The sequence below is a fragment of the Brachycentrus maculatus genome, unplaced genomic scaffold (assembly GCF_059751285.1).
Source record: "Brachycentrus maculatus isolate JH-2025_06_01 unplaced genomic scaffold, ASM5975128v1 h1tg000349l, whole genome shotgun sequence".
Classification (NCBI taxonomy): domain Eukaryota; kingdom Metazoa; phylum Arthropoda; class Insecta; order Trichoptera; family Brachycentridae; genus Brachycentrus; species Brachycentrus maculatus.
Genome location: NW_028281098.1, coordinates 54,103 through 69,105, shown reverse-complemented (window position 1 = coordinate 69,105; position 15,003 = coordinate 54,103). Strand labels below are relative to the sequence as shown.

The following is a 15,003-nucleotide window of genomic DNA, read 5'->3' as shown; positions in this document are numbered from 1 at the left end:
CCCAAGCACACATACGAGTATGTTTCAGTACTAATTTACAAATCACACACGTTCCAGTATAAATTACCTTATCACACATATGTTTCGGAAATTATTTTCTACTCACATAAATGTTCAGGTATTAATTCCCCAAACACACATATTTCCGGTATCAATTAACCAATCACAAATATGTTCCGGTATTGATTACACATATGTTTTGGTATACGAGTACATGACCTATTCACACAACTGTTCCGGTATCAATTCCCTAATCACACACATGTTCCAGTATCAATTACCTAATCACACATATATTACGTCATAAATCAAAAATCGTTCATTTTCAGTTGTGCATGTTTTCGGAATGCGTAGAAAATGTACTATATCCCAGCAAAAGAGGCTCATTTTTAACTTAATATTTACCCGCTACAGGGCAGAAAGTGTTGTTTTTGCATTTTGAAGAAAATGTATTGTTTAATTCTTTTTTTTAAATAAAATAAATATTTTTCAAATGGAGAAAAAACCACCAGGTTTTACCTAAAAAGATCTGTTGCACAGTAAAAAGTTCAATAAGTGGCTTGATATTTGTTTTTAATGCATTGTGTTATATTTTTAAACTTTAAAAACGTTCTCCTGAAAAATCCAGTTTTTTGATTTATGACGTTCTTGAAAGGAGTGAGCGATATGCCCTACTTCCAAAATATATTCTTCTTGCGCCTAAATAGGAGTATTTCTACGTATACTATACGCTCCATGGTGTAGATAAAATAGAATATAATATAGAAATAACCCAACATAAAAATAACCTTAAAAAAAACATGTAAAATTTCCGAATACGAATAGTGTTCTATAGCAGAAACAGTTTGGCAAACCCTACCACAGACTTTATACGAGTACGTATGTATCAAAGTAACCCACTTCGTCGCTCCTGATGATCGCAGACCACCAGACAACCTGGAGAGGCTTGTCTCCACCTTTGGCCACGAAGGTCAGAGAGCTAGAGGAAGATTTCCAATCCGATACACCGACCAGATGAAAGAGATCACATTGCGGGAGTTCTAAAGGCTGCACAATGCAGGGGCCAATGGCGGAGTGTTGTTTTAGGTTCCAGAAGAAGCCAGCCGGGGAGTCAAGATCCCCAGCAATGAGGGAAGAAGAAGATCAAAGTTACACAAAGACAGATAAGGACAGATTGCACGTACCAGCAGCGTGGCCTGCTCCTCGTCTCTAGGGCAGAGCACGGACGGCGAGTTCCTGGGGTTCTTGTACACCCTGCCGTCGTCGTCCGCCTCCTGCGCGCCTCCACCGGGACTCGAAGACGTGTCCTCCCAGTCGTCGTCGTCGTCGGGCGCCTCCGTCGCGGCGAGGGCTGGACACAGAGGACAAACGTCATATCAGCAGTGGCTTGGTGGGTCTGGTAACAGTGGCTTACTGGGATCTGACAGGATTAGCTTAGTGGATCTGGCAAAAGTGACTCAGTCAATCTGGTAAGGGTGGCTTTGTGTATCTGGCAAGAGTGGTTTAGTGGATCTGGCAAAAATGGCTTGCTGGTCAGAACAAAACAGAAAAACAATAAATGTAGTAAAGAATTACTCATTTTAAATTTTAAATAAAACTATTTACTAGTTTCAAACGACCAATTCTCCCATCGAGAGGTGATTCTAATTTTGGAATCACTTTTAAGATATTTATCTTTCATTCATTTTCAAACCATTATCCGCACCCATGGTGCATAGGGCACTGCATCATATAAACGCAGTGTTATCTTGATCGTTAATACACGAAGAAAAGGTGATCTGCCCTCCGCTTCAGGTACCAGTCCAGGGTAATACTGAATAAATATTAGAGTGAAGAAATCATTTATATTTATTTGATCCCCTGGGAATCGAACCCGGGACCTCCGGAACGGTAGCCGAGCGTGCTTACAAAGTGTAAAGACACTACGGAGGCGGAAAAATATCTTAGTGGACATAAAAATAAAATTTCATTTAAACTGACCTAAATTGGCTAGAAAAATGTTGAATCCGACGGTGAAAATCCTTAAAAGTCGATAGCACGAATTTGCATAGAATTTTCATTTAAGTTAGGGTCTTTCCGCACTGGGGACGGTCACGCGACTCGAGCTTTCACAGCGCAGATTATACCCATTAACTGTACTCGCAAGCGCGCGGGGCAAACAATACACGCTGTTTACTGGACATAACTTCTATCATTAGACAGCGCAGCGATCAGCCAGTCAGAGCTTAGGGCAATATTTATGGCTCTACGTTTCGACTGCATCCAATTACTGAACGCAATCTTGTACAGTGTCGTTCCGAGCAATGAATGTTACAAGAAAATAAACACTTGAGTTTATTTTATTTTTTTTATTTTTATTTTTTATTTTATTTAAACTTCATGTACAGAAAATAAAAAGTACATTGGCGGGCTTATTGCTAAAAAGCAATATCTTCCAACCGACCAAAAACGGACTAGTGATATTGATCAAAACGTTTGATACCATATAAGTATAGCTGTTTGCAATCAGAGGGTAGATAGTACTTGAACATTTAAAAAAACATAAATTACAAATTGACATTAAAAAAAAACATAAATTACCAAAAGACGATAATAAGGAGGGCAAAGGAAGAAGGGAGTTTAGGGAAGGAGGTAGAGGGAAAAACTAAGGGAGGAGGTTTGATGGACAGTTAGGATTCTAATGACAGATAGTAATGTCTCGGACGTTTTTAAAAGTTAATACATATTATTGTCTGATGTAATAGATTTTATCAAAAAACTAAAAAACAAAAAGATGAAAATGAAAAAAAAAAATAATAATTACAAAAAAGTATTCTGGGATTCTAATGATAAATAGGTAGAATCAGGTAGCAAGTAAAAGGAAGAGAAGAGGGGTCAGGGGAGGAGGAGATGGACAGTTAGGGTTCTAAGGTAAGATAATGATGTTTCAGGCGTTTTTTGAAGTTTATTTTATCTCAGCTTTGCATTCCTTCCTTATTTGGTGAGATGTAAAGAATCTTTTTATTAAGCAGAAACTCTTATATTATCTCTAGTGAAGTTCTAGTGATTCAAGAACAAGGTTTCTAAATTGGTTCATATATTTCATTTTCATTCATTCAAACCCTTATCCGCACCCCAATGGTGCATAGGACACTGCATCATATAAACGCAGTGTTATCTTGATCATTAACACATGAAGGAAAGGTGATCAGCCCTCCGCTTCAGTTACCAGTCCAGGGTTATATTGAATAAATATTAGAGTGAAAAAATCACTTATATTTATTCATATATATACAACCTCATAAATCATACATATACCTTCCTTATTTCGCTATTCGAACATCTATCATACATCGTTTTGTCGCACATTCTTCTGAGAGATTGCATTTCGACCGCATTCAGTCAAATAAGGAAGGAATGCAAAGCTGAGATAAGCATTATCGATAAATTTAAGAAAGGTGTATTGAGACGGTTTGGACATGTATAACGAATGAGTGAGGAAAGAACGGTAAAACAAATTTATGAGGCGAATGTATTTGGAAAAAGGAGTAGAGGAAGACCGAGATGAACATGGCACGATCAGATATGTCAAATACTTGAAAGTGGTCAGGTTAGGCGTCGTAACAATCGGCGGGTATATATGAGGAGATACATGAACGTGGATGAGGCGAAGAATGTTTGCAAAGACAGAGTGGTGTGTCGTTCTATTCTCTCTGCCTACTCCTGCGGAGAAGCGGCGTGATGGTTAGTTAGTTAGTTAATTAGAATTTATTTTATTATAACGACTAGTTTCGAGAAGCATAGCTTCCATCTTCATGTCTAAATATAAACATTCAGTTTATATTTATGTCCGCCTACGTAGTGTAATAGTCAGCACGCTCGGCTACCGTTCTGGAGGTCCCGGGTTTGAAACTCAAGGTGGAGGGTCATCATTCAATATTATCCTGGACTGGTACCTGAAGCGGAAGGCTTTCCCTCACGTGTTAGCGATCAAGGTAACACCGCGTTTATATGATGCGTGCCATATGCACCACTTGGGTGCAGATAAGGGTGGGAAAGAAGCAACGAAGAAGACAATAGTAACTGTATTGGAAGGATGACATGTATAACATTTTGAGTGTGTCAAAATACTTGTTCACAAATATGGATTAACTCCAATTAGGAGTTATTTTTAACAGTATTTTTTGGTGCATAACCATTGGGATGCGGGTAAGGGTTTGATTTTGATGATTATATAATGTAGTGCCCTATGAACCGTCGGGTGCTGATAAAGGGTTGGTTGAAATCCAATACCTATGTACGTTTTGTCGTTTCTTATTCTATCTCGAAGACTCTTGCTCAGTATGCTTCTTAGAGTCTTCATTTTTGACACTCTAAGCGCGTTTTTCAAATAGATCCCAAGAAGAGCAAAATCTTTGATTGAACTCAAAAGATATCATATCAAATATTAATTTGTGATATGATTAAAAAACGAAAGATTTTTCAAAACTTTTTACGAAAATACAAGAAAAAAAGGTTTGTTTCAATCAATCTGTTCGACACTGTATATCTCACTACTCGAAGGGTCAAGAAATAGAAGGCTGGATAAGAAATAGGAAAGTATTCAGAATGTAAATGATATGTCGCTCACTCCTTTCAAGAACGTCATAAATCAAAAATCGTCAATTTTCAGTTTTGCATGTTTTCGGAATGCTCAGAAAATGTACTATATCCCAGCAAAAGCCGCATATTTTAAACTTAATATTTACCCGCTACAGGGCAGAAGGTGTTGTTTTTGCATTTTGAAAAAAAAGGTATTGTTTAATTATTTTTTATTAATATACTTAATATTTTTCAAATGGAGAAAAAACCTTCAGGTTTTACATAAAAAGATCTGTTGCACAGTAAAAAGTTCAATAAGTGGCTTGATATTTATTTTAAATACATTGTATTATATTTTAATAATAATAATAATAAAACCCTTATACGCACCCCAATGGTGCATAGGGCACTGCTTCATATAAATGCAGTGTTATCTTGATCGTTTTACACATGAAGGAAAGGTGATCAGCCCTCCGCTTCAGGTACCAGTCCAGGGTAATATTGAATAAATATTACAGTGAAAAAATCACTTATATTTATTTGCCCCCCCCCTTGGGAATCGAACCCGGGACCTCCAGAACGGTAGCCGAGCGTGCTGACCATTACACTACGGAGGCGAACAGTATTATATTTTAAAACTCTAAAAGCGTTCTCCTGAAAAATCAAGTTTTTTTTATTTGTGACGTTCTTGAAAGGAGTGAGCGATGTCTCTGATTTGGGTCTAAGGGGGTTTCTAAACTAAGTACGGCCACTCGGCGGTCGACACGAACCTCGCACGCAACGTCACGACTGAGCAAGTTCTCTAACATCACGCACCGCACTCCGTGTGTAAATATTAATTCGCTGTTTTGTCTTCATACGATTTTTTTTTCACTTTTCATATGTAGCTACTTGTAAATACTAACGGCAACAGTACTCCAAATGTTTGCTTGTCGTACAACTTGTATTATTCACGGGTTTAAAAAAAAAGTTAGTTCCCTTAGAAAATATTCCTTGCCAATAGGCACATAATAATGTACAAGAACTTATAGCATATTTAGTTTATTCACAATCTTCTTCTTCATCTTCTTGCTCAATGCTGAGCGTCGTGGTCTTCTGGAATGTCAGGCACTTGGTGCACAAGTCCTCTCCATTCTTCCCGGTCCTGGGCCAACTTGATGGCTGCGTTTAGCGAGGATCCGGTTAATTCCTTTATTTGGTCTGTCCATCTTGTTGGAGATCGTCCTCTTGCCCGCTTGCCTTCAACTGTACCTGTTACTACCAGTTTTTCAAGACTCTTCTCGTTCTTTCTGGCGATATGCCCAAAGTAGGACAGAATCCTTATTATTCACAATATTTTTAGTTAATTTGTTGCAAATAAATAGTCAGTAAAACCCTTATCTGCACCCAAATGGTGCATAGGGCACTGCGTCATATAACGCAGTGTTATCTTGATCGTTTATACATGAAGGAAAGGTGATGATCAGCCCTCCGGTTCAGGTACCAGTCCAGGATAATATTGAATAAATATTAGAGTGAAAAAATCACTTATAATTCATTCGACCCTCCACCTTGGGTTTCAAACCCGGGACCTCCAGAACGGTAGCCGAGCGTGCTGACTATTACACTACGTAGGCGGACATAAATATAAACAGAATGTTTATATTTAGACCTGAAGATGGCAGCTATGCTTCTCGAAACTAGTCGTTATAATAAAATATATTCTAATTAACTAACTAACTAACCATCACGCCGCTTCTCCGCAGGGGTAGGCAGAGAGAATAGAATGACACACCACTCTGTCTTTGCAAACATTCTTCGCCTCTTCCACGTTCATGCATCTCCTCATACATACCCGCCGATTGTTACGACTCCTAACCTGACCACTTTCAAGTATTTGGCATATCTGATCGTGCCATGTTTTTCTTTGTGCCTTATCACCTCATGTCACCTTATCTGCACCCAAATGGTGCATAGGGCACTGCGTCATATAACGCAGTGTTATCTTCATCGTTTACACATGAAGGAAAGGTGATCAGCCCTCCGGTTCAGGTACCAGTCCAGGGTAATATTGAATAAATAAATAAACTGGTCAAATTAAAAGCTAAAATAATAAAATGAAAAGGATATTTTCTAGCGTTTCTCATGGATGTGATTTCCATCCAGGATTCGGATCTCACATACAAATATAAGAATAAAAAAGCTTCTTCATCTCGCCGATAGATGTGGTGAAAATTCTAGTGATTCTTGTACAATGTTTCGAATTTGGATCATATATACAGAACCGAGAATTTGAGAAGTGTGGTTGTCAATCATGGGTATAATTGACGAATGTTACACGTGTGTAAAGTGATAACTTAGACCAGCATATGACGGTCGTAAGCCCAATGCCCAGACTTCCATATTCTTCTTCGTCTTTGTTAAGATGTCAAAAAACATTTGGTTTATATCCATCAATCAAGATCCGTCGCATAGCTCATTTATTTGTCTTGACGAATACGTCTTGTCACATTTTCTAAATGAGAAACCATCAAATCCGATAGATTTCAATTTCAATTTAAATTTATTTAAAATATATATATATATATATACATAACAAACAATATTCAAGGCGTATATATTAAAAGTAAGCAAGAAGACTTAAAGGTGTAGAAGAATCCCGCTTCGGAAAACTCCTTCGGACACATGGAACAGATCAATATCCAATGTGATATTGTTCAACATAGCGGTAGCTCTTCCTACAGGCATAACCATCGGCAGGTTGGTCCTGTGTATAGGAATGTGAAACAATCTATGCCGACGCTGTCTTAGGTAACTATCGGGAACATACAGACCGATGCTCCGGATAATTTCAGGATTATCGATCATACCGCGCAACAATCGATAAAAATGCGTAATTAAATACACATTCCTTCTAGTCTCTAAACTATTGTAGCCAAGCATACCCTGGAGGAACTGGGTCGGGTAGAGCCAAGGATAATACCCGTACTCTCTCATGTAGAGATAACTCAAAAACTTCTTTTGGACTTTCTCTACCATAAGAGAGTACTTAAGCTCGTGTGGCCCCCAAATCATCGAGCCACTCTCGAGTCTACTTATCCTAATGTCCCATTGCCTCATCAATTTGTGTCAACTGTAAACATGTATTATTTTGGACAAAACAACAGGAATTTTGCGACAAGCGAAAAATGTAAAATTATACAGTAACTATTCTGTTATATTTCCGCTTTTCCAGGATTTTCCATACGTGTGTTATGTATAATGAAACAATGAATGCATTCTTGAAGTATTATTTAGAGGTAAAATGATATTTGATCAAGCTAAGATATAAATGCGGATTGTGTTGAACAAAAAACAGGATTTTAAGAGAGGAAAAATATAAAATTATACGATGATTCCTGTTCGAATTTTGTAATGAAGGATTTTCCTTACATTTTCATATTTAAAGGATTCTACAGTTCACTATTCGCTCACTCCTTTCAAGAACGTCATAAATAAAAAAACTTGATTTTTCAGTAGAACGTTTTTAAAGTTTAACAATATAATACAATGTATTAAAAATAAATATAAGCCTTTTTTGAACTTTTTACTGTGCAACAGATCTTTTTAGGTAAAACCTGAAGGTTTTTTCTCCATTTGAAAAATATTTAGTTTATTTTTAAAGAAATAATTAAACAATACCTTTTCTTCAAAATGCAAAAACAACACTTTCTGCCCTGTAGCGGGTACACATTAAGTTAAAAATATGCTTCTTTTGCTGGAATATAGTACATTTTCTGGGCATTCCGAAAACATGCACAACTGAAAATTGGCTATTTTTGATTATGACGTTCTTGAAAGCAGTGAGCGTATTGTCCGAAGATTATTCGAGAATTAAGCAAAGATTTATGTGGATTGTTTTGAACAAAAAACAGGAGAAAAATATCGATTTGACTTCTGTTAGAATTTCGCCATCGAAGATTTTTCTCACATTTGCATATTTAACGGAATGTCGAATGAAAAAGTTTACAATTTTTCCAAGATAATTTGAGAATGGGACTAAGATTAATTGTGGATTATTTACAACAAAAACCAGGATTTTAAGAGACATTAATATCAAATTCTACCATGATTTCTGTTAGAATTTCGCTATAAAGGATTCATTTTCCTTGCCTGTGTTATGTGGAATGAAAAAATAGGGGTTGGTTGAAGCTGGAATGAAAGAGTTCACAATTTTCCTGAGATTATTTGAGATGGAGATTATTTACAACAAAAACCAGGATTTTAAGAGACATTAATATCAAATTCTACCATGATTTCTGTTAGAATTTCGCTATAAAGGATTCATTTTCCTTGCCTGTGTTATGTGGAATGAAAAAATAGGATTTGGTGGAAGCTGGAATGAAAGAGTTCACAATTTTCCTAAGATTATTTGAGATGGAGCTAAGATTTAAATGTAGATTATTTTGAACAATATAAAATGCTGGGAACAGAGTGAATGGTGCACTAAAATCAGTTTTAGCAAATAAAAATCTATCAGCGGAAGCTAAACTGGCAGTACACAATGGAGTTCTGGTTCCAACCCTTATGTATGAAAGCGAAGCATGGAGTTGGCAAAAGAAGGATGAAAGCAGACTGAATGTAGTCAAAATGCGATCTCTCGGAAGAATGTGCGACAAAACGATGTATGATAGATATGCGAATAGTGAAATGAGGAAGGAATGCAAAGCTGAGATAAGCATTATCGATAAAATTAAGAAAGGTGTGTCGAGATGGTTTGGACATGTGGAGCGTATGAGTGAAGAAAGAACGGTTAAATAAATTTATGAGGCGAATGTAGTTGGAAAAAGAAGCAGAGGACGACCGAGGAAAACTTGGCACAATCAGGTATGTCAAATACTTGAAAGCGGCCGGGTCAGGAGTCGTAATAATCGTCGGGTATGTATGAGGAGATGCACGAATGTAGAAGAGGCAAAGAATGTTTGCAAAGACAGAGTGGTGTGGCGTTCGATTCTCTCTGCCTACCCCTGCGGGGAAGCGGCGTGATGGTTAGTTAGTTAGTTAGTTTTTATTTTCAACAAAAAACAGGATTTTAAGGGAGAAAAACGTCAATTTATACTATGACTTCTGTTACAATTTCGTTATCGAAAATTTTTCTTACATTTGCATATTTAAAGGGAGGTTGATGAAAGGGTTCATAATTTTTTTAAGATAATTCTAGAATAGGGCTAAGATTATAGTGAACTGTCGATTATAAACGAAAAACCAGGATTTAATGCGAGATAAATACCAAATTCTACTAAGATTTCTGTTGGAATTTCGCTATAAAAGATTTATTTTTCTTATCTGTGTTATGTGCAATGAAAAAAAAGGGTTGATGGAAGGTCGAGTACAAAAGTTTACAATTTTCCGAAGATCATTTGAGAATGGACCTAAGATTGAATTGTCGATTATTTTGAAGAAAAAAAACAGGATTGTCCGAGAGTAAAATAAAAATTTATACTATGACTTCTGTTACAATTTCGCTATCGAAGATTTCCCTCACATTTGCATATTTAAAGGGAGGTCGAATGAAAGGGTTCACAATTTTTCGAAGATCATTCGAGAATAGGGCTAAGAGTATAGTGAACTGTCGATTATAAACGAAATACCAGGATTTAAACAAGAGAAAAATATCAATTTATACAAGGGTAGGATTTTCCTTACGTTTTCATATTTAAAAGATTGGTGGGAGGTGAAAATGAAATAGTTCATAATTTTTTTAAAGATAATTTGAGAATGGAGCTAAGATTATAGCGAACTGTCGATTATAAACAATAAACCAGGATTTAAACAAGAGAAAATATCAATTTTTACAGGGGTAAGATTTTCCTAACATTTTCACATTTAAAGTATTGGTGGGAGTTCAAATGAAAGCGTTCACGAGTAATTGAAGATGTTTTTTGAATGGAGCTTAGATTATGGCGAAAAGACGATTGTTATCAATGAAAAACCAAGATTTAAAAGAGAGAAAAAATATCAATTAATACCATGACTTCAGTTAGAATTTCGCTATCAAGGATTTCCCTTACCCGTGTGATGATGCAGGATGAAGAACGAAACCACAAAGACCGCGAGGTACTTCATCTCGGCCGTTCGATTCACCGCTCTCTGTGCTGGCGTCTAGCTGGCCTAGCTGGCCCAACGTGTCGCGCGCGGGTCTCGAGCGAGTGTTCACCACTTCAGGCGACAGTTCGCCATGTTTTGGGCACCCTTTGACGTTTCGGAAAACAGAAGAGCCGCGCGCAGATCCAGTCAGCTCCGGCCGCCCGCGCGCCGTTCCGCCACTCACTACCGCCCGCCGCGGGGCGCGCGCAGGAAGAACGCAAGCTCGGCCAGTGCGGAGAGGAACTTTTGAGAGAAGAGAGGGATGGCGAGCTACAGAACAAGCGTCGTCTCTTTCTAACCTTGTCATAATCCCGACAATCCGCCAGCCCCTCGATTTACGTCGGTTTTACGTAAAAAAAATATTTTCCAATACATGGGATATATTAACCCGATGGTTGCCAGAGACGAGATATCTCGGCAAATGGCGGAGTGCCCGTATGGCCAGAGACGAGATATCTCGTCAGTACTTTTGATGACGTATTACTCCGCAGTTTTAACTCATATTGACAATCTGTCAAAAACGGAACATACATTGCCATCAGTTGAAGTTGTCACAAAATATTTTATAAAGTTTTTAAATACTTTTAAGTGATTTATCGGTATCACTTTCAGCTGACAGTTGACAGATGTCATTAGGTAAATTAAATTAAATTTAATAAAAACTTGCGTGTGCGACTTAGTGTGACAACCCTGAAAATTTGAAACTGGTTTAACTTCAAGAATAAAACTCTAACAATCGATGCGGGATATAATATTTGGTAAGTAAATTATAATTCAATAAAAACAACAAAAAAAAAATCTTTAGACACCTTTTTTTTTAAAAAAAATACTTGGCCTGTTGAGCACTGCGGCGTAATTTATTTGCGGCTATGAAAAGGTTAATATGTCAAAAGACACAAAAAATAGTGTCTAAGTGACAGAAGCTAGTTCGAATGAGAGTAAACAGCCCAAAGTGACCCAAAATTTCTGTATGAATAGAGAGATGATGGGTTGTAGAACATACTTTACATCTTTCTAACCTTGTCATGATCCCAACCATCCGTCATGCCCTCGATTTACGTCGGTATTACGATAAAGAAAAAGCATTAAAATTTTCCAAAATATGGGGCATTAAAATAAAGGGACTCGTACATATTATCGGTGCCTACAAGCCACGATTAAGGGTATGCTACCTCGAGTGCCCTAGCCACTGCTGCTATTCATCTATCTCTTCTAACCATTCCTATTACATTTCATCTCAAATGTAGCAGTAACGTCCTCCACCGGTATTATATTATGTATGAGTTTTCTTGTTAAAAAAAAAAGGATCTACTGAAAACCTGTTTTTATGACTCATCAATTGCTTGAAACAATTTAAAAACAACAACAAAAAACTCATAGAAATAGAAAAAAATATTACGCAATAGAGTATTTGAAATAAAGCAAAAAATTACGACAAATGTGGATTTTTAAATATATGTCTTAAGTTTTTAAGATTTTTTTAAAGCGTCTAAAATATGGATATTTCAAATGAAATAAAAAAGGGCATGCTCGCGTACTTTTAGTAATACAATAAAATTTTAGCGTTCATATAAAACAATAATTTTCCATAGACTATCAAAAAGATCAAGGCATATGAAAATTACATAAAATATGTATAACGAAGTAGACGAGATTTGAGGGTATATTTTACTTACGAAGCGTAAATCGAAGCGTCGCGTATCGAGGTGACGCAAATCGAAACATTTGAGAACAAATTCACTCAACACACGCACGTGTCTTTTTTGCATCTCTTTTCATATGCGCCGGTTTGTATTAGCGAAACAAGGACAGAGATATCTCACGGAAACATAGTGCTAAGCTTGGAGCGCCTGTTCACTACTGCCCTGGCTATTCCGATATCTGCACATATTGTACATAGATTAAGAAAATTATTATTTCGCGTAGATGCAAAATCAAGAGAAAGTCATCAGACCAAAGCGCAGACGAAAGTGACAGTTAGATGGTGAAGTGATACTTAATTGCGCAATGAATAATTTTCTTTTCATTAGGTAGGTCCCTAAATCATCCCCGTTTTCCTCAGGTACTTGATACCATAAATTTATATTATATAGTATTTTTCATGTGTGATTTTTTCACTATAATATTTATTCAATGTAACCTGGACTGGTACCTGAAGCGGAGGGCTGATCACCTTTCCTTCATGTGTTAACGATCAAGATTACACTGCGTTTATATGATGTAGTGCCCTATGCACCATTAGGTTGAGGAAAAGGGTTTGAAGAAAAAATATTTTTATACACATATTTTTATGACTTTCAAAAAGTCGCATATTTTTCCCATTTTTCTTAAGGAAGTTTTTGATTTTTTCAATTTTCCTACATAGTATCCCCAGTTATCTTCTGATTTACTCTAGAACAGTGTTTCACAACCTTATGTGTACCATGCCCCGCTTCAACGATTCAAAAATCTCCACGCCCGGCGGGGGGCTCTCAAAATTTTAATCAGCATACAAATTGCTTCATATTATTTGATAAAGAAAAATATGGAAGTCTGTGCATTTATGGAGCTGACGACCGTCATAGGCTGGTTTAAGTGATCACTTTACTTTTTTTTCTGTAATTGGAGATAATCCAGATTTTGTGAACACTATTTGGACACACTTAAAATGTTGCAAATTGCTTTAAATAAAAAAATGCATGTATACAATGTATGTCATAATTATTATTTAATTTTCATCAATAAATAATATATATTATATTGCTACTAATATTTATTCAATACCACCCTGGACTGTACCTGAAGCGGAGGGCTGATCACCTTTCCTTCATGTGTTAACGATCAAGATAACACTGCGTTTATATGCAGTGCCCTATGCACCATTGGGGTGCGGATAAGGGTTTGAAGATATTGCTACTGGAAAGAAAATAAGTGCGATCCTTGTGCTCGATGTGAGCTGCGAAAAGTTTTTATGTGCTAATTTGGATTATGCGTTTTTCGACAAAAATGCAGCAAATATTCATTATTTGCGCGTTCCCCCCCAAGACATTTGAATTACACCCCGATGGGGCGCACGCCCCATGTTGGGAAACACTGATCTGGAACATATCAAGTTATCTTCTATAATATACACTCTATAATATCCACAATTTTCTTCTAAACCCTACAATATCTTTAGCATTCTTCTGATAAATCCTAACACATCCCCAGTTTTCTTCTGAATAGCTTTATTTTTTGGAATCTGAGCCTGCGATCCACCCGCAGCAGTTATAGAGTCCTGAGGGACTCTCTGTCAGCTGCACATAGAGGAAAATCTTCCAAATATTTCTAAAGAAATAAATAATGCTCTATTCAATTAATGAGGGGGGAGGAGGATGTACGGACAGAGGCCGACACTTCGTCCCCACCCCTCGAGATCCCCTCATTACCTCTTTTACTTTTAATAAAATAAAACAATGAGAAAACAAACAAAAAAACAAACAAAATAACATGTTTGCAAAAAAAATATATATATACAATTTAAGACGAACAAAAACAATGACTTAAAGACTAAAGTAATAGAGAACTAGTAACTAATATATAAATATATATCTTCTGAATAGCTATGTAACATCCTGGGTTTTCTTTCAATAAATCCTACAATATCTTTACTTTAATACTATCCTCATCTTGATACATCCTATAATATCCTCAGTTTTCTTCCAATAAACCTTAAAATATCCCCAAGTTTCTTCTTATAAACCCTACAGTATATCGGTCACTCCTTTCAAGAATGTCATAAATCAAAAAACTTGATTTTTCAGGAGAACGTTTTTAAAGTTTAAAAATATTACACAATGTATTAACCGGATCCACGCGGCTCGCATAAGCGTATGTGTTTTAACAAGACATGCCCCATACGCGGCTGACATAAGCGTTTGTGTTTTCACTTTGCTCCAAGTTTCCAACCTCAGTTCAACTTGGAGGGATTTTTTCATGGTGTGGAACTTTGGATAAAATAATACGTCAATCCTCGGCCTTATGACATCTGTTGAAATATCTGACTAATAATTTGTAACATCACAAGGATAAATAAAACAACAGATCCCTGATTTTTCTTGCGGTCGGTAATTAGTCCGCGCCATAATCATGCCCTATATCTGTCTCACTCTCGACGCTACGCATCGCCAGTGGGTAAGAGTGACACACGATGCGTGCTTTGATTTATGTATGTTACGATCTAATTTGTTTATATTACGATATATTTCAAGAATAATGTGACACACGTGTATTATAGAGTACCAAAAAGGCACAATGAATCCCATTGAACGTTTTTGTTTAGGAAAATAAATCGTTTCATAACTAAATACATGATAAAAG

General features: G+C 36.7%; 2 protein-coding genes across 2 annotated transcripts in view; one reads left to right on the top strand and one right to left on the bottom strand.

The window, feature by feature from the left end:
- The window catches only part of LOC148303760 (sushi, von Willebrand factor type A, EGF and pentraxin domain-containing protein 1-like), a 62,678-nt gene extending 51,828 nt beyond the window's left edge, over positions 1-10,850 (bottom strand). The window contains exons 1-2 of the mRNA XM_088269380.1: positions 10,590-10,850; positions 1,185-1,351 (exon numbers count right to left, since the gene is read on the bottom strand). Of these exons, the coding sequence (XP_088125506.1) occupies positions 1,185-1,351; positions 10,590-10,644 (222 nt within the window). The 5' untranslated portion in view covers positions 10,645-10,850. The remainder of the gene's footprint in view (positions 1-1,184; positions 1,352-10,589) is intronic.
- Positions 1-15,003, top strand: part of LOC148303758 (dynein light chain roadblock-type 2-like) — a 124,871-nt gene that overhangs the window by 85,297 nt on the left and 24,571 nt on the right. The window lies entirely within an intron of this gene.